General features: G+C 45.6%; 1 protein-coding gene across 1 annotated transcript; it reads left to right on the forward strand.

The window, feature by feature from the left end:
• The first annotated feature begins 1,942 nt into the window (after window positions 1–1,942).
• ASB4 (ankyrin repeat and SOCS box containing 4) lies at window positions 1,943–16,139 on the forward strand. Its single transcript, XM_082499301.1, has 5 exons — window positions 1,943–2,211; window positions 5,842–6,141; window positions 9,465–9,955; window positions 11,618–11,731; window positions 13,227–16,139. The coding sequence occupies exons 1-5, from the start codon at window positions 1,998–2,000 to the stop codon at window positions 13,413–13,415; spliced, it is 1,308 nt and encodes a 435-aa protein (XP_082355427.1). The 5' UTR covers window positions 1,943–1,997; the 3' UTR covers window positions 13,416–16,139.
• Window positions 16,140–20,906: the final 4,767 nt, after the last annotated feature.

Raw genomic sequence — 20,906 nt, forward strand, 5'->3', positions numbered from 1 at the left:
TGCATCTCAACCTTCAGGCAGCAGACCAGCATGGAGATGTGCTGGCACAATCCTTTCAGTATACAGCTAGATTGAATGTTCTCATGTCATCTAATACTATTTATGAAAGATGATAGATGTAAAGCTCATCCATTTCAAATCGAAAAGTGTAGCTGAGGTGAACAGGTGATTGCAGCGATGCAGCAGTGCTTTGTGCATCCACAACTTTTCAGGAATATAGCGACTTAAAAAAAAAAAAAAAAGGGGCAGGTAACAAGAAGCCTGTAAGATCTGGAGTTCACATCTTGTCTCTTTGTTCATGCCAGGCAAGCTTAACACTTTTTTTAAAGCATGAATTTGAGTCATCCACTACTGACAGTAACAAAGTAAGAGGGAGGCAGTTGTGCAGGAGAGAATGTAAAGGTATGGAGAGCCTGATGCTGACTCTTCTCTTAAGTAAGCCTAGAAAGAGCCAGATGAGCTGCCTGGGACCTGTATCACCAGGGCAAGCTGTTTTCCTTCCCACCGTGTCTATTACAAAGTGCAATACTTCGGGGAAGTAGTTTTTATAAAGTATTCTTCATCCAAAAGTACGTAGGTAGCAGGAACTCACAAATTTCACAGTTCTCCATGAACTGTTGTCCTGTAACATCTTTGTTGAGCACCAGCTCTCTCTAGGAGCTGGTGAGTAATCCCATGGGTGGGGGTTCTGCAGGCCCTCATGGGACTGGCTGCCTGGGGAGCCTGGCCCCTGGAAACCCTATGAACGCAAGAGGCTGCTCCAACTTCCAGAATCGCCTGCCTTGCATTTCCCCATCAGCCCACTTGGCAGCCAAACTCCCAGGAAGGATAAACATGAAAATTTCATCTTAATGGTTGTGGTGGCGTCTGCTTGCTCGGTGATTTAATTTGAGGGGGCATAGTCTCTTTCTTGCTATGCTTTCATCCATCAGCCCAAGTGGGTGCAGGTGTGAACCACTTCTACGTGATGCATGGCAGCGGCTCAGGCTAGCCGTGTGGGGGTTTCCGTCGTCGCAGACTGCTGTCAACACAGGGACAGGACCGGCAAAGAGAGAAGGAAAAGGGAGGGAGGAGGAAGTGTTCAGTGGGTGATGGGGTTGTGAGGGAGAAGGTTTGAATTTAGATGGAGGGTGGGCAGGGGAAGAAGAAGAGCCCATGGACCCACGCAGCCTTTTGTGCTCGCACCTGAGTTAATTCACATGTAAGCCCCACTGTGGTGTGTGAGACCCCCCACCCCACAACGTGGCTGTACAGCTCTGCAGCCCCCCTCATCCCACCATTTCTCCTCGCGAGGAGCACTGCTTGTGCCCCTGAGCAAACTCGGGAAATCCTGGTGCTCAGGGTACTATCCAGGAGACCGAACTAAAGCAACACCAGGATCCCTTGGGGCTTTACAGATCAGGGTGTCTGTGAGCCCTGCGTGGTGGGAGGCCCTTGTGGAGGCCTGCCTGATGGCTGGAGGAATGAAGGCAGCACCAACATGCCAAATGCTGTCCTAGGGAAGAATGAGCTACCTCCCATAGAAGGAGTGCCTTGGGGATTTTTATTTTTTTTTCTGAAACGAAGTAGTTAAAAGGCATCTGGAGGCAGATCATCACATCCCATTGCAGTCAATAAACCAGCAATGGTAATGATGAAAGGAAATGTGTTTCTTTCTCCAGCTGAGAAGTGACACCGGGGACTAGTGGCTTTTAATGTAAGTGTATAGCAGGAGCAGAGGGTAACCATGTGGTTAATGAAGCTTAATGTGTATAAAGCCCACAGCGATAACTCTTATTTTGGTGTTATTGTTGGTGTGTCTGTCCTTGCTTTCGTAAAAAGAGCGTGGTGATATCTAAGAGTGGCATTTCGATGCCTGAAATGCTCCTCATATAAATAGAACAAGCAGATCAGCATGACCGAGTGATAAAATTACCTTCTGGTCTTCAGGAACTTCAGCATGCAACTGTGCTACAGGGAACTCAGTGTACCCCTCTTCACAGCACAAACGTTTGGAAATGGATCTGGAGGAGACATACAAAAAAGGAGATAATACAGAAGGGAAAATGACTCGAGCTGCAGCTGCGAAGTTGGTGAAAAAGGCTTTTCTCGAAGCCCTGAAGTCCAATGACTTTGAAACACTGGAGGAGCTCTTGAGCCAAAAGAAAATAGACGTGGACACGGTGTTTGAAGTGGAAGATGAAAACCTGATTCTGGCATCCTACAAACAAGGTAAATGTGGCAGCATTCACCAGCCAGGAGGTAGATGGGTTTGAGTGATTTTCAAGAAACTGTGGCCCTTTGTCTCTTCTGAAGCTACAGCATAAGCTGGTTCATAGGCAGTAATGTCCCAGTAGGTTCACACGGCCACAGTCACCGCAGGAGGGGACCTTATCAGCTGTGCCCTCCGGGCTTGGTGGAGGGCAGGCCAGAGACCAGCCTGAGCCTCCCTGCTGCTGAGGCAGCTGCTGCAGCTTCAGGGGAGTCCAAAAAGAGGAGTCCTTTTCCATTTGCTTGCAGAGAAGTCGGGTACAAAGCCCAGAATAGACACGTGGAGCCTAAGTGTGGTGTATACGTCTTGCATGTACCCAGTCACATATACAGACCATTTAGAAACATAAAATTTTTAATCTCTCCAATTTTCAATTGACAGTAGTAGTACAGCGAACTCTCCCTAGCTCAGGAGAGCTAAGGAAATAACTGCAGACCTTGGATGTTGCTGGATGGTAAGAGATTTATCTTTCAAACTGACATAAAGTGAGGATGTGTCAGTTTATCAAAACAAAAAAATCATCTGGAAAAACACAAGCAGAAAAGACATCTATTTTGGAGTGTAGAAAACCCAAACCAGTGCTTAGCCAGACACTGATTGAGGTTCCAAAAACTTACAGCTTAAAGCAATAAAACAAGTTTGCTCTCTGCTAAAATCAACATACTTCATTACCTACTTGCTAACAGACTCTGTGTGTGTATCTACAGAACAGTAATGACCAGGCTTTGCCAGAAGTTAATCATAAGTGGAGATAAACACCTCTGGTCCCAGCAGCACAGCAAATGCCCTTTTTTTCTGTGGCATAAAGAAGGGACAACATCCCACCTCTTCTCCTTTTCTGAGTTTACCTCTGATTTAATGTTTGGCTCCTGTTCTTTTGATTTCATTAGGGTGAGGATGATGCAGTCCTGATGTACTTCAGACAGTGTCTGAATTAACCCACACAGTGATTAATGTATCTTAAAATACCTTTTTACCTGTCCTCAGCAGGCTGAGTTGCATTCTGGTTGTGGTTTGAGACTACAGAATTAATGCATACATTTTTAATTGCAGATCATCTGACTGCACGCATTAACCTGTCTCTTTTGGAGAAGTCTCTCCCTTCTCCAACAAATAGAGAGGTAAATATACCCTATGGCCTCAATCACGGCAGTGTATTCACTTTGTCTGAAAGGCAGGAGGCACTCTATCAACTCTTGTGCAAATTTTACTTTTATTCTGAATCCGAGATAACTGTGATATGGGATGGGGATTTCCTTGAGGAGGGAGAGGGGAGGAAAAATAATTTCCACCATCCCACCATTCAGACAGCCTGAGCTTTGCCATAGACCTAAGCGATGAAGCGGAAAGGAGATGCCATGGGTGGCACAGTGGCTTTGCTTCCTCTCTTCCAAAGGGGCTGAGAGATCCCGAGGACGCTGACCTTGCACGTGACATGGCTTTTCCATGTTTTCACCCAAAGAAGCAGGCAAGCTGAACGAGGCCTCCCATGGAGCCCACGTCTGCTTCCTAATCAGTGCCCAGCCCCTGTCACTCTGGGATCAGAGATATCCATGGGTTTGGGCAGAGGACATGGGAGATACTCCCTCCGGACATCTGAGGCCAGCTGACCTGCAGCAGCACAGGCAAAGGAAATAAACGGTGGCCTCAGGCGGGGAAATTGTGGCTACATAAAGTGATAACTTGGCTTTAAGGATGACTTTCCTGCTGTTATGTATCATATACGGCTCACATCTGGCCATAAAAGTGAGGCCCAGCTCTGTGCTGGATAAGCCAGCAGTGCTCCACAGCTCACTGGTAAGAAGGGGGAACGCTGCATCTGTATTCAGGTGGGGACCTGATTTAAGAAACTTGCTCTGCTGTATGCATGGACTCTGGGATATAGCCCACCTACTTTGTGACTTTGTGCCTGTTTCAGGGGCATATGATGAAAACGTCGTCTTACCAGAGTTGCCAGCGTAACGTGGATAGTCAACGGGTTGAGAGGGTTGGGCGGCTGCAGAGGAGCCTGTCACCCCGCTTGGGCACGTGGGTGCCTCAGGGCTGCCTGCTGTTGGCCTTCGCAGCGTGGGTTCCTTGAGGAATGGGTTTGGTAGTCCCCAAAATTTAATCCTAAAGCGGATGCCACGGTCTGTAGATGTTTTCTCACCCCTGACATCTCACATGCTGGTAGTAATAAATGCTCGTATTGGTCAGGAACAAGTCACTGCAGCCATGCCAGAGCAGGAGGTGCAGCTGCTCTCATGACCGTCCCTTTTATATCTGCAACCTTTCAATAGAAATCTAGCATTTTTCAGATGCACACAAGAACTGCATTCCTGGCATCTACCTCAGAATGTACTTGCAATTTAACTAGGAGGCAAGAAGAACTTTTTAATCCCAATTTCTCCCCACCATCAGCACTTTGTTTCTATCTACCTCTTTCCTTCCTCTCCATCTCCTTTCTGTCTAACACAACACACATGAATACTGTAAAAATTGTATCTATATGACATTAAGGTTGAAAAACTACACACAACTAGAGATTCAAAGATGAAGGTCTGAATTGATTTGATCTCATACCTCTTTAGTATTTTTTCTGTCTTTTACTTAATAACAGTATTCAACTAGGCATTCATCCAAGGAGAAACAGATAAATCAAATCCAGACAATTTTATAGGCATTCTAGCTAAGATGCAGCTGCTGTATGTAAAAAAAAAAAAAAAAAAAAAAAGAAAAGAAGTTTTAGACTTCTCTTGCCCTTCTACATTGTTCTGCTTTACTTTTTTTAAGCAAATGATTATAGTAATCACTTCTGAAACTGTCTCTGTGCAGTCATTAAGCATGTAGTCCTATTTTGGGAACAAATATTTAAGTGGTATTTGGTCTTACACCTGTTTGTAAGTAAAAAAAAAAAAAAAAATCATTGTGAAATTTTCAGAGAAAAATCCAAACATTTTGGAGCCAAATTTCATGCCTAAGTGTCACTGCTTCTGTTTGGCTCTTCAACCTAATTTACAACGGCATCCAAACTCCTCCCTCCCTGCTCCTCAGTAGTTGGCAGGAGGTCTGTCACACAGCTGCAGCCACATTGCCAGGGTCATCTATGTGCAAGGCATCACTGGAGGTCTGAATCCAGCTCCTGACATGCAAGATCCTGCCCTCTCCCAGGGTGAGCTATCAGTTGAGTCAGTGGCCTAAGTAAATGCTGTCTTCTTATTCCAATGCCACATTTGTCCAGCTACTGGCAGGCTGAAGATCCCATATCCCCCATATTTTTTAGCTGGTGGCATTTCAAATGCTCTAAGCATTTTATTTTTTCTTTAGTCTACACAGGTCACAAGAAAAACAAGCGCTTTCATCAGAGTACATCTACATGGGAATTATCTCTCTAAAAGGCAGGATATTCAGCACACATAGTAAAAGCGCTTAATGAAAATGAAGTTATGCTTGAGAGAACTTCATGTGCACTAACTAAGCTGTAGCTGGTGAAATCACAGTGAATTTAAACAAAACTCTAACCCTTCCTCTCCCCTCAATTATTCTTGGTATGTGGCTAGTCCAAAGAAAAGTCTTTGCCAAGGATGGTAACATGTGTTCACTCTGTGCAGGGTACTGGCTGCCTAGCTACAAATTAAAAATATCCTGGGCAACTGGACTTCATCTGGCTGTTATGTATGGACATCTGGAGAGTCTTTCGGTCCTGCTCAATCACAAAGCTACAATCAACTGCCGGCCCAACGGAAAAGCTGCAATCCACATAGCTTGTGAAACGGCAAATGTCGAGTGTCTCAAGATCCTCTGCAACCACGGAGCTAAGCTGAACTGCTTTTCAATGAGTGGGCAGGCGCCCTTGCACTTCTGCACAACACGAACCTCCATGCCTTGTGCCCAGCAGCTGGTTTGGAGAGGTAAGGTAAAGCTCTGGAGGGCCTCTCATGGCATCCCTAGAGATAGTGGGCGTGGTCTGAGGTTTCTCTTAGGAGGCAATTTGTCAAAGCACATGTGTATTTATCCCTTCCATCAGCTGACCCATGTCTTCATCTCAGACATCTTTTCTCCATCTCTCTGATCAGATAGAGTTTTTCCTGTTCTGATTCTTCACCCCCTCTGTCCTTCCCTCTCCCTGGCCACTGGTCCTTACTCCAGGATTGTTTCCTGTTTCAGTGCCTCCAGCCTGCTGCCCAGTCAGTCCTTCTGCAGAAGAGCTCCTCTGAGTTAGGGAGTTTCTATTTCTCTATTGTTTTTTTCTATCTTCATCTAAGTTTACTATTGAGATGTTTTCACATAAGAGTATGCCCCTCTTCTTTCTTGTTCAAATTTTCTTGACCTCATAAAATTCTTCCAACCACTTGTTTTTTAAGACCTTGCCTTGAAAAACTGGATGTAGTTTTTCATACCATCTCTTCATCTGTTCTCTCAGCCTGGAGAAGAGAAGGCTCTGGCGAGATCTTATTGCGGCCTTCCAGTACCTAAAGGGGGCCCACAGGAGAGCTGGGGAAGGACTTTTTACTAGGGCATGTAGTGACAGGACAGAGGGGAATGGCTTCAAACTGGAAGAAGGTAGATTTAGATTGGATATTAAGAAGAAATTTTTCACTCTGAGGGTGGTGAGGCACTGGCACAGGCTGCCCAGAGAAGCTGTGGATGCCTCATCCCTGGAGGTGTTCAAGGCCAGGCTGGATGGGGCTCTGAGCAACCTGGTCTAGTGGGAGGTGTCCCTGCCCATGGCAGGGGGGTTGGAACTCGATGATCTTCAAGGTTCCTTCGAACCTAAACCATTCTATGATTCTACGATTCATTTGTCAGCAGCCAAACTCCTGCATCTATGTAGGGATTGGGGGAAAAAGGCTCTTATATATGATTTTTTTTTTCCAAAGTAACACACATTATGCTGCTGGTCATATGCAATAAATGAAGGTATGAATAGGTGTAATTCCTGGATAAATCTATTGGTGTCGCATACTATTTCCTTAACACATGAATGCTGATTCAGGGCACAAGAAAAGACAGACATAAAAGATACAGCAAAGTCAGGCAGTTCAAGTCTTAACAGTTGCAAACAGACAGATTTTCCTATTTATCGCACTGTGCCATGGCAAATACAAACACTTTGGGTTTGGGTTTTTTTTGCTACACGTGTTGTTATTGAAGGCTTTTCTTGAGATGCAGAGCCCAAGTATGTTTTGTGGGCAAGGCAATCTGCAGTCCCGAACGAATAACCACATTGCTTTTCTTCTGCTGGAAAGATACATATTATTTTGTTTAGTTGAAAGGAAAACAAATGAAATAAATGCTGCCAGTTGTATCCTGCCCAAAGCAAACAGTCCTGACAGCAGGAGTTGAATTTGCTACCATGGAAAAGCTTAAAAGTCAAATGTAGTCTTATAAAATGTTGCATAGGATGAATGCAAATGAAAAGATGTATTCTGTAGGCTTTCTCCACCCACCCATCAGCAACAGAATAATAATACTCTCTAGAAGCCACCCTTCATCCCAAAGCACTCAGTAAACTCAAATCTCCATACGAACTGAACGTCAAGACTCCAAACGAAATGGGAAAGGTCTGAGCAAAACACGGCAGGTATACATGTACACATAGCAGCACCACCCAACAGCCAAAACCAGGGTTTTGGTTAATGTCCCTGCACCAAAGTTTCCAGGATGCGTCTCCCACCCTGCCACCTCCACTCTGCAGTGTCACGCTGGGTCAATTCAGGTAAATGCAGTTTAACCGCTTCTGGTTTGGGCAACTCGCCAGCCAAGCAAAACGGATCCCATGTTCGTTTACCACCTCCAAACTTAGATTGCTGATGCTCTTCACAGACATCTGACATGACTAACACTTAACATGGCTTAACAGCACTAGCACTGTGGTTTTCCAGCCCATAGGTAATTTCAGACTCCTCTTCCTCCCTCCCAGTCCTCACACCTCAGTCTTGGCGTAAATTTGGCCACGTAAGGGCTTTTGTGAATCCAGAGAGAAGAGGGGTGGCCACACATCGTGCACTGGCTTTTGCATGACTACTTTATCAACAGGTTGCCAAGGTCCCAGGTTCAAGAAGCCCTTGTGGTCACTGGCATTGGCAACCTCCATCTCTGGAAGAAGCCCCTTGCCCCTCCAGCCTGCTGGTCCCACTGCAGTTGGAGGGTTCTGCTTTGCTCGGGGTTCTGGGCTCTTGCCAACCTTCCCTCTTCCCTCATGAGCATTGCTGGGTATTCCTACAGTCCTTCACATTCCCTTAGAACTGGAAAGCAGGAAGGCAGCCAGCAGGTGGGGAAGGGAAGGGAAGGGAAGGGAAGGGAAGGGAAGGGAAGGGAAGGGAAGGGAAGGGAAGGGAAGGGAAGGGAAGGGAAGGGAAGGGAAGGGAAGGGAAGGGAAGGGAAGGGAAGGGAAGGGAAGGGAAGGGAAGGGAAGGGAAGGGAAGGGAAGGGAAGGGAAGGGAAGGGAAGGGAAGGGAAGGGAAGGGAAGGGAAGGGAAGGGAAGGGAAGGGAAGGGAAGGGAAGGGAAGGGAAGGGAAGGGAAGGGAAGGGAAGGGAAGGGAAGGGAAGGGAAGGGAAGGGAAGGGGAAGCCCGGAACCCCCCCGCCGCCGCCCCGCTTCGCTGCTCAGTAGATGGTGCTGTTGCTTCAGCGGCCGCAGCCGCTCGGTACAACTACAGCAGTCGTAGCCGTCCCCTTAACAGCTTAAAAACAGGATCCAGACCCTCAGCTGGGGACTTTGGCTATGGTGTTGTTTTGTTTTGTTTTGGTTTAGTTTGGTTTTATATATATCATCTATGGATCTACCATAAAATGTCCTTTCTTCCAGACTCACAGTTAACGAGGTGCTGCAGGAAGCGTTCCCAGGGTATAGATCTGAGCAGAGCTATTCTCTGGAGTGGGAGTAAAGCTCTCCTTTTCCCTTCAGGTCTTAATTTATAGGAAAAAGCATTTTACACAGTGATTTGGACGTGCACGCTGCTGCAAAATCGAGTGTTCAGACAAGGCCTTCTGTCAGCTTGGGGCCAAGCTATGGCATCCGACGCTGGATCCAAGAACCTGAAGTTTCTATGGGTTTCCCGGAGGCTTAACAAATGCAGAATCCACGACCCTAGCTATTTGCATTTCCACATGCATCTTTCAAGCCAGTTGCCCACCCTCACCTTCTCCTTGGGTAGGAGGGCTCAAGCAGAGAGATGGCTGCACCAGGAGTTTGTTGCCTTCATTTTTTCCCATCATCTTTCTTTGGCAGGAGCAAATGTGAACATAAAAACAAACAACCAAGATGAGGAGACTCCTTTGCACACTGTTGCGCGTTTGGGTATCCCGGAGCTCGTGGCCTTTTACGTGGAACAAGGAGCGCACGTTGATGCTCTCAATGCCTCCATGGAGACCCCTCTGGCCTGTGCAGCCTATTGGGCCCTTCACTATAAGGATCAGATATACAGCCCGGATCACCACCTCATCTGTCGGATGCTCTTAGACTATAAAGCTGAAGTGAACGCTCGTGATGAGGATTTCAAATCACCGCTCCACAAAGCTGCCTGGAACTGCGATCACGTCCTGCTGCATATGCTGCTGGAGGCAGGAGCAGAAGTAAACATCATGGATGTCAATGGCTGCGCACCCCTACAGTATATCATAAAAGTGACACCTGTGCGGCCAGCTGCCCAGCCTGACATCTGCTACCAGCTGCTACTGAATCACGGAGCAGTGAGGATATATCCTCTGCAGTTCCACAAGGTTAAGGATGGCTTTGTACAGTAGGGGTCTGGGGAGAGGTGGTGACTTGAACAGGAATGGGATGAGAGATCCAAACTTCAGGGTTTGGTGGTATCTGGATTTGCTATAGTCTTGTAAACTGTGGGCACAGAATGTCCCAAACCTTCTGAGACAACCTGTTGTGAGAGCGGTGCCATTTAACTGAAGTGAAATTACAGTTGCTAATGCCAGAAGCCAGATACAGATCCCATTTTTCTTCTTAACCAACCTGAAACCCTAAACTGTAAATGCTGGTTCACGCCTAATTTTTCAGAGCTGATTCACTTTCTTGTTTTAGAGAACCTACATGCCTTTTTCAAATCTGGCTCTATACAGGCTTATCTGGGTTATACGAAATGCATATTTCATGGCCTCTATCAAAGACTGGAGAACAGATCAGTTGGTTCAGTTTGTCACTTCTGGCCTTTAAAAACCTATTCGTATCTATTCAAAGTGAAATGGATCTCAGTAAAGCTGTGACTTATCCCCAGAATATGTGAGAAATTAAGGAGAAATGCTGGGCCTGGGCTCATAGTTGATTAAAAAAAAGAAAAGAAAAATAATTGCAGGGTCCCTCCCAAAGAATTTCTAAATGTCTGCAAAGCCCAAGGCACTGACAGAAGTAGCTGACAGACTTCTTATACCAGGCAACTAAATAAGCTTGCTGTAATCAGGACTCATTCTCTCTCATCCAGTGCCCTGAGCAATATTTTGCAGCACCTCCACTGTATATGTAAAGAATTAACTAGCCAAGCAACCAGAAGCCTTCGAACAAAATGCCAAACTTTTGGCTGCACCCTCTTGAGCCCAGGATGAGCTGGCCCTGTCTGTCACAGAACAACACTTAGTCTCCTACAGCATGTTTGAGAGCCAGGTCCGGGGTCTCCTCTTCCTGCCTCCGCCTTTCTCCTGTTGCGTGGAGCGGGTGTCCCTTCCAAACCATCATTTGCCATCTGTAAAATGTGTGGGATGATATTTATGCCGGAGGGATGTTCTACAGTTCTGTTTGTGACAACCTGGATACTGTGTGGGACAAAATTGTGCATCATACAGTGTGAGTGGCAAGTGTTATTCCATGCGTGTGAGTGACAGTAGACTTCATTTTTTTTCCTACTGAGCTAAAGTTATTGGGCAGAGCAGTTGTTTCAGGGGCCTTGAGTGGCTTGGAATTTTTACTTCTGAGTTGTGTTATCTCCCAGTCTTCCTTTAAATTTTCCTGCAACAATGCATTTTTGACTCATCGGATGGGATTTTTTCTGTTCCTATGCCACGTGACCTAGAGCAAGGCGTTTGTGCACGGCTTTGCCTGGCGTTGAGTCACTCAACCTAGTTAGGAACAAGTTATCTCCAGGTTCAGGTGATAAAGCTACACCCATCAGCTACCCCCATCTGGAAATCTAAGCCAGCATTTCTGTACGGTGTTAAACTGGGGTGTATGCAGCTCCACTGATGGCTAGCCTGGGGCTTCTCGCTGCAGGTTGCCCTGAGCAGTGTAGACGTGGCTTGTGTTTTTGCAGCTCCAACTTTATCCTCCCATAATTCTTTGGCTGTGTCCATCTCAGCATGCCGTTGCCCCGTGGCAAGCATCCAGGCTAGCCCCAGCTTCTTGGTGGTGCTCACGGTCTCTGTGCATCCCACCTGCAGGTGCTACAAGCCTGTCATTCCCACCCCAGAGCTGTGGAGGTTGTCGTCAATACCTACGAACACATCAAATCAACATCGAAGTGGAAAGCAGCCATACCTGACGACGTCTTCGAGGTAAGCTCTTAATGAGTTGTAACTGAATAAAATCCAAGCTCATTATTTGCACTTGACAAAAACACATCACCCACTGACAAAAATCACGTTTTTGAAAAATTTTCATTGCAACATTGTCCTTTGGAGCATCCCCCTGTCAGGGGTGCTGCAGGAGCTCAGCTGTCCCTGCGCTCAGCAAGTGCAAAGATTCTGGCTGTGATTGGTGTTTCTTCAGATCTGTCAATATGTATATTTATATTTTTTTTAAGATGTATATTTATATTTTTTTTAAGTCAGCAAGTGTTTTAAAAGTACGGGTATGACTATGTATCTTTAGGTCCTGTTGCATGGGTTGGTTTCTGTGAGCAGGACTGGTTAGCTGCAAATATAAGGGAGAATTTAAATGAAAAAATAAGAGATCAAAGCATAAAAGATGTTGTCAAAAGGCAAAACTGTGGGACAAACTACATGCTTTGACATAATTATCCCTTTAATTCAGAAATCTTCATAGTCTCAATATTCCTGTTTAAACCTAGTTTTTTATTAATACTGGGCTTTTTCAAAATGTTCAAATCAGTGCTGAAGTTAAGTGCACCAATCTCTGCTATACATTATTGGTGATATTTAGGTAACTCCATCTGTATGATAATGCAGAGTTATATAGCCTGAGGAACCGTGAGATTTTTTGGGGGTCAGATTTGTTCAGAAAATATTAAAAGAAATCAGTCTGGGTGAACACAAAATTAAAAGTTAAAGGTCATTTTTCACCTTAACAAGAACAACAACAAACCCAACAATAATAATAATAATAATAAATAATAATTTCTCTTCAAACAAAATATTTAATCTGAAATACTGAAACATCCTTATTTGGAAAAGTCCACAATTGCCCCATTTCTTTATTGAGATTTTAATTTTTGTTGTCAAAGCTATTTGCTGAATTTGACATGAGATTGAAGAAAATTCTTTGTTGACACAAATCCGTACTTTCCCATACATAAAGTGTATCTGAAAATATGTGTAACCAGATCTGTCAAGTAGCAAGATTATAAAGTAAGGCCAAGCCACACGTAGGCGCACATATTTACCGTTTGCTTCTTTTATTTCAACATCACTTGTAAGCTGATGGGTAACGTGGGCGTTACGCTGCCCCGCGATGGGGTTTAGGGGATTAACTCGCCCACGTGCGTTGACCCTGAGCTGACTGCAGCCCCTCTTCAGACCAGGGCTCACACCACAGAAGAACCCTCACCTTAAATTGATGGATATAAGACATCCCAAGCCTAAAGATTTCATCATGGTCTTTAACTTCACACTAAATATCGGAGGCAAGCATAAGAATTTTCTACAGGCGTTTGCCTAAACCAAGTCCCTGGTGCTTGATGTGCCTCCCAGGGACAGGATGGATGTCTCCACTTTTTACCTGCATGCGGGCAGGGGAAAGGGAGGGAAGGAAAACAGCCTTATAGCCCTAAAACATGCTTCTGTTGTGTTTTTTTTTTGTTTGTTTTTACAGCGGCACCAGGATTTCTATGACTCTTTGTTCACTGTGTGCAGCAACTCACCACGGTCGCTCATGCATTTATGCAGATGTGCTATTCGGGCGATACTGTCAGAAAGGTGCCACCGAGGAGTCCCCTTGCTCTCCATCCCCCCCTCCATGAAGAAGTACTTGCTGCTGGAACCAGAAGGAATCATCTACTGAGCCGCAGCAGAGCGGGTCCCGGCATCTCCCTTCCCAGACCCGCGCGCCTCTGCGGGGTGCTGGAGATCCAGGCATAACCCATACGGGATTTCCCGGCTCTCCTTGGAGCCGCTGTCTTTCCCTACACTGAGGAACCGCGGCTGCAGGCTGCGGGTCACGCTGAGGGAGGCAGAGCTGGAAAGGATCCCCCTTCCCCAACCCCAACAAACACAGGGGCGCATACTTCTATGCTTTGTTCAGCCTAGCTTAAACGATGCTGCTGCCGCCTTTGGTATTTATTCCGCTGCCTGCTAGATAGCATTCGATTCAAGCTGAACAACCTTTGATACTGTTTCACTGTAATTTTCTTCAGCTGTCATTTTGGGAGTAAAAGAAAGGATACCATCAGAAAATATGACATTTATTAGCGTGACAGAAATGTTTTCCCGGAAAGAAATGGGCGAACTGCTTCGAATCATGACCGCAGACAGGCTTTCAGTAGTTTCCAGATTTTCCTGTGGATTTACTCTCAATTCAATGTTAGTTCACTGTTCACTGCACCTGTCTGTATCTTATAAAGCTTTGTCATAATAATATCCTTTTTAATTGTACGAATTTTTCCCGTTATCAATCACAATATTGAAATCGGCAGCACTGAGGTTTCTGTACATTGCTATTCATGCCCAGGTAGCTTTGAGCAGACGCGGTCTTCATTTCTTTTCTCACTGTGACCAATGATAATTTCATGTCCTGGTGTTGAGAAACTCAGGTAGAATGGACTTGCCCCTGTAACCTGCACAGCTGTACTTATACCCATCCATATATCCCTCAGGATGGTGTTGGATGGGATCTGGGAAGAATACGAGCCCTTCTCTTCATTGACTATTAAAGGAACCCAGCCTACTAACATGGACTATACACCTCATTTTTTTGGCAGCTAAGCTCAGGTGAGAGGAATCCCACCTTAGCCAAAAGGTGTTTCTAAGATGCAGATGTGTTGGCTGTGCTGTTACAGACCTGCCCGCCCCCCCTGGTTCGGGGGTCCTCTGCTTTTGGACCTGCCAGCGCCGGTTTCTCTGCTCGCAGAAAACCTTTACTCCGGCCCGAGCTACCGTCTCCGGTTCAGGAGGGTGAAATGCAGGGCAGAGGCACTTCACACACCAAGTGTCCCGCAGCAAGGGCAAATGTGGGATCTGACCTACAGATAAAAGCCATTTTTCTTCCTTTTTTTAGTTTGATGCAACCCATCTGGGCTGTTCCACTTTTTTTAGACCCTGACAACTCCGGGCTCTGTTAAAAGGGAGGTGATCCATGTCCACCGTTGGAAGCCAGTCACTCCTGGCTTCTCATTGCATCTCTGGCTGTGAAGCTGTCGGTCCTTATCATTATTATTATCTCTTTGCAAGGGAGCCCACAGCACATTAGGCTCTTCCCAGCTGGACAGGAGCAGCCAAGCTGTTCGCTGTCTCTATGTCTTGCAAAGTGGCAATAACAGCACTTGAGGAAATGTGCAGATTGTTTAGTGTTATAAATCCCTTTGCTTTCTTTTCATCTCAGTTTTCATGAATCAAAGTTTGTACGTTGTGTTAGGAGAGAATCCAATTCATAGCTCTGTTTATGTTTAACTAGACAGCGACTTAGATTGCTATTTAACAGTTTCCAGTGCCAGTGGAGAATTTCAAAGACCATGAGAAAATGCTTTCTCAATGAAGTTGTAATACAGATCCCTGTACTTTACTAAACTGCTGAAAGATTTCTACCATGTTGCAGAGATATCTCTGTCAGAGACACTACAGTAGTTTACAGGGGAGAATGATCAGGATCTGGGGCAATTTGTCGACAGAAAAATCTGCTTGAGGCAGTTCCAGGTCGCCGGATCCACTGAGGAAAACCAGTGAATTTGGAAGGATGGAGTCCCTGCCCATGGCAGGAGGGTTGGAACTAGGTGATCTTCAAGGTCCCTTCCAACCCAACCCATTCTATGAGTCTATGAGAAAGCTTAGGTTATCTAAACCCAACGCTTTTCGAGGCGATGTATCTATGTAAGTCAGGCATGAGGAAGAGGATTTGCAAACTGGTCAAGGCAAGAAAATGTTTGTTGCTTTCTGAACAGTCTGACAATGGGGCAAGCTGGATAGTCCAGAAGAGACAGATGGAGGTAGCTGATTTTATTGGGAACACATCCCCACACTGGCTGTTTCTGGAAGTGAAATTCTGCATCTGGAAGAGGGAGGCTTAAGGCAGAACAATAGCAGCATTTTTGGACCTGTCGTAGTCAGGACTCCCTTGCTGAGAGAGAAGAAAAAAGGCTGTCACCAGTGTTCCTAAATTCCCTCTGATCCTCCCCCTCTGCAGTGAACACGCTTAATTTTTATTCTGTGGGCACCCAGCCTCACTTCCAAGCTTTGTACCAAGCAGGTGCCAGATTATAGCCATTGTGGTATCTGACAGGGAGCACAGTGGGATCAGGCTGATTATAGTCATAGGAATTTGCAAGCTGTTAAAAACACTGGAGAACAACCCTATCACAGAAAAAAAAAGACCTGATTGATGATGCACTTTAATTGCTTCTGCTGTTGGAGTTAGAAAGACCAACAGTAAGCAAACCTTATTATTTGTTACCTTTTAGCATTTATTTGTGGTTTTTTTTTTCTCTTACTGTACTCTATTCCCACGCACCGGATGGAGTTGCTCATTTAAGGTATGGGGGTATCTGATAATAAGCTCATCATTTATTAAATTTATGGGATGCACAGTCTTATTACTCTGACTTAGTGTAGTTGCCTTGAAATTTCATACTGTCATATAACTCCCAATCATGCTTTTATATTTTTAAAGCTGCAACAGATTGGATGCTGCAGGTGGAAATAATGAGAGGCCGAGTTGTCACCCCTGCACTGCAAGTTTGAACCTAGTCTTGACCTAAAATGACAGAAAATGTTTTTCAGGGTTGTTTGGTGTCTCCCGTGAAACGAGTTGCCTTTTGCCATTTGGCTTCTTAGTAGAGATGTAGCCATGTTTGAGACATTTCCACTGCATTTCACAGCCTATTAGAATATTTAAAGCCCAGATGGGCACAAAGAATGAACTGTCCTTTCCCATTGGCAGCCCTTTCCCACAGCTCCCTTAATGACTTCTCAGTGGACAACAATCAGATTACATTTTTCGGTCCTTATGCTTTTTAAGACATGTATATGAAGAGATGTTCTTAAGCCACATGCATTGGTGACAAAAGAAGTTGTCCCATCTATGAACACTCTGCATGATTTTGTGGGCCAGTGCAGACCCATAATTCAACTGTTCATGGAAATATGGGCATCTTCTTTGTAAAGTGCTCTTGCAATAATTTTAAACTTAGCCCCTGATGTTTGATTGGATCCAACTTGACTCAAAACTCCAATAATTTGTCCACAGAGAATATGCAGGTGAACTGAAGTCTTAACAGTGTCCAGGACTGTATTTTCCTGCAAAACTTTTAAATGTCTGTTCATATTTGGTCGGCCTTTAGATGCTAGGACAATGAGCCCCAAACAGCATGGCTGGTCCAGCTCTGCAACACTGCTGGCCCAATGCTAAGAAGAGGAGCCAGAGACTGCAAAGCAGCAGCTGAGGACACTGGAAAAGGAAGCAGTAAATGTTGGCCAGTTCCTGCTCAGCCTCCAGCCAACACGTATTTAAAACCTTCACCACTCATCCTTGAGACAGGCTAATTTCCAAGTGCTGCTGGTGGCTGGAGGGGAAGGATGTACGCTCAGCTGCCTCCTACTTTGTGCAGTGGTGTCAAGACCATACGGGTTGCACAAGGCTTGGGGATGTGATATGTAGGTCTTCTCTCCACAAAGGTGGCTTTGGATAAGTACCGACAACGGTCCACATACAGGCTGGTCCCAGAGTGTGATAAGCTTTTTGTTAATGTGCTCGTTACTGGTACTTTAGGATCATACTCAACACTCAGTGTCACCCACCTCTACTCCAAAAGCAAGCTCGCTGATGGGAGTCTATTGCTTGGCCAAATGGCAGCAATACTCAGGCTCGGGACCTTCAGCACAAGGGGATGCTGGTTCCACATTCCTTGCTCCTCCCATCATGAACAGCGTTAAGATGAGTTTGCATTATAAAGAGAAAAAGGTTCAAAGCCCAGACAAAAATATAGGGCCTTGGGGCTACCTGGCACAGGCAGCCAGGATCTCCATGTCTTTCTGCCCTTAGCATTTAAAAAGCCGTCAGAGGAAGGGGGTGGGTTGCCTGGGCCCCTTTTCATGCTGTTACATGGCATTGTCATGGCATTGTCACCAGGGCTGCACAGAGGATGATGAGGCTGTCTGCATCATCTTGTAAGGTTTTGGACCATAACTCCTGACTACACGAAAGCAGAACGGTGTTGAAATGCCCATTTTGATTCTGGCAGCTCTGCATGGGTCTGTGCACGCGTTGGCATGTGTGTGCATCAGCAGGCGTGTGCATGTGTGAGGAGACTTGCAAAGATATCCCGATCAAAATCTTTGATCTGGTTTCAATCAGTTTTTCAACCCCAAATCAGGGTATCAGAGCTGAAACCCATAAATTCCCATAAGCGTTTTGGCTTCAATGAAATGTTACTTATTCAAAACCACTTACCATCTTGAAAAACCATTTGTCTTTCCATGGGGCAATATTTTACAGCCTATACACCAGTTTTGACAGAATCAAGTTAACTGCTGTGATCATGAATTTATATAAATCTCCCAGACTGAGCGAGACTGAACTATTTTCATAAAATGTCAGGAACAAAAATATTTGGGGATAGGGTAAAAGGTCTGGTCTGCACTGCAAGATGACAGCTTCGCCTTTAGCTGCAAGCACTGCTGGATCAATTAAAATGATCACAGGTGCTCGACTCATTCATATTTGAGGAATGTCCTTTGAAAATGCGCTAATGCTTTTGGCAGCAGATTTTGCTCATGGGACAAGTACCTTTAAATTAAACATACAAAGGTTCAGTCTTTAAGATTGGAAGGAAGATCGAAACAGTCTGGGGTGGCCTATGCTATTATGTACCTTTATTAAACTCTGAGAAGGCAAAGAGGCATGCCAGCTTTTCAGCGCACTGGAAGGTTTGCAGGGCTCTTGAAGGGCTGCTGCTGCTTTTCCGAAATGCTACAAGATACAGATGGGTCGGACACAGCAATATTTCCATTTACTTTCAGGGTATGGCAGTAGAATTTCCCTGTACTCCCTAGGGTTTGCTCTTCTACTAAATGACAGTGCAGAACATGCTATTAGCAGAGATGCGAAAACCTAGCTAGCGTCTGACACCTTAACCTCCCCAAGAATTATATTAAAGTAGTGGAAAGATCTACCACAGGCTCTATTTGTAGAACGGCGGGGACCTCTGGTGCGGCAGACGAGTGGGTCAGGAAAGATTGCTATACACAGCAACTGTCCGCTGAAATTGGTTGGCTGCTCAGAAATTTGTTTCAGGCTATTTCTCCAAATGCATCTTAAAGCTTCGTAAGGCACAAAGTGGAAAGGTGACGACAGCTATTACGCGTCCCAATGACCTGTTCGATTTTAATACACAGTTAACATTTTCATAGCATGTGGCAGCTGCGTGTTGCCCTTTACCTTGCACAGACGTCTTATGGAGTGCTGCTAAATTACAATTAAGGCATTTGAAACAAGGACAGGAGGGCATGTGGTGATTTTTACACCACTGATGAACCATTTCGTTCTGTTCTTTCAAGCTGGGGCTGGCTAGGGATGCTGGTATCAGCCTTTTGCCTAGTGCCAGAATCGCACCCCATTTTAGTCTTGTAGCAGTGCAATTCATACGGGTGCTTGGGCTATTGGTACTGCAATTAGCACTGAGTTAGATTATGTCATTAGTAACTGTCAGTGGGGAGTTGCGCTGCCTCAGTATAGCCATAGGCTTGCTGGCTATTTGTGGGAGGGAAGGGGGTCGAATCCAGACAATAATCGGGATGTTTACCTCTTCCTGGTAACCCTACAAAAACCACTAGTTGGTCAGGGACTAAGAATAAATAAACTGTTAAGGTCTGAGGAAAAAGGTGCAGGAACAGAAGAGCAGCCCTACTTGCAGAAAGTCTTCTTTATAATTACCCGCTATATAGGAGGGGACAGAATAATTGTGTGCCCTCTAAATCCATGGGCATTGGTTCACGCAGTACGAAAACGCAGGCGCTGCCGAAGGGCAGGGCAGCGCCTGGGCCGACTACAAGCACACAATGTGCTGGAGAGCACAGGCAAAGAGTCATCGCTGCTGGCAGGACAAAGCCATTTCACCACAAAAAGCAATACAGGTATTTTAACATCCATGCAGAGTAAAACTGACCCTAAAGACCCAGCTGCAGCGAAGTCCGTCGAATTACATCTACCTCCCAAAATTGAGCCAACCCTTTGGTGAGCCTATCCTGCTGTTCCCAAGTTCACTGCTGGGGAGAAGGTGCGCGGCTGCCCTGATCTCAAGGGCACGTTGTCACCTTATGTCTGTGGTGAGCACATTTCTTGGTGCCAGCAGCTCTGAGCTATAGCTGGCTGGATGTCTGGACCCCAGTCTGCTGTCTGGATCCATTTCTCCTGTAGCCCTGCCCTTCCCTCCATCACAAATCGACAGAATTTCAGTGGTTTCTTTCTTTCTTTCCCACCTTATAGTGATTTTTGCTAGCTTTTGGTTGGGATAAATTTTTTGATACAGTGAAGGGAGTTTGTCCTGGTTAAAAATAATCTGAAATGAGTTGCACAGGCACCTGCGTACACACAGAGCAACAAGCCATGAACAAGGTCAAATTCTTCTCAACTAAAGGAGCTTTGACCAGCTGGAAAGAAAAGAAGTAATACATTTTTATGTGTAATGCTTGTTTTTTATATGTCAATCCAGTCACGGTGTAATTTGCAGCTGGTGGGTAGATGGAGTACAGTATGTACCACAGCATTGGCCTGATCTTAAAGGTCTGTAATGCAATCAAGCCTGGTGTGACCTGCAGAATGTGCAACATTCCAGTCTAAAACTGAGACCCAATTGCCTTACTATTTTTTTTCCAGATTAATTTAGAAATAATTTGGAGGGAACTAAAGAAGTTCCTATGTTAAACCCTCCAAATTATTTCGGGAACTTTTAGTTCTTCCCAGTCCTGTTGTTTAGAATAATATATGCATAGTATTTCAGTGTTTTCCTGGATGTATACTCTGGCACTCAGGTGTTCATCTTGGGAGGGTGAGTGGAGCATCCAGCAAGGGCGCCAAGCACCAGCTGCCTGGGGCTGTGCCACGCTGGGCGGCTGGATTATCCCGAGGATACAGATGGGAGAGAGCAGTGTGTCCTCCCTTCCCTGGTTGTGTAACCTCCGGCACGTGACTTGGTTCCTGATCCCCACTGCTACTCCATCACTGCACCCTCTTTTAGCAAGGACGGCAGAGCTGCTACCCCTCTCTGCTCCCCTGTGGTTTTGTGGGCTCGTGCCTCCCTCCACGGCGTCTGGATTTCCTAACCCGCAGCAACCCACTTACCCAGCC

This window comes from Vanellus vanellus (genome assembly GCF_965231255.1).
Source record: "Vanellus vanellus genome assembly, chromosome: 2".
NCBI lineage: Eukaryota > Metazoa > Chordata > Aves > Charadriiformes > Charadriidae > Vanellus > Vanellus vanellus.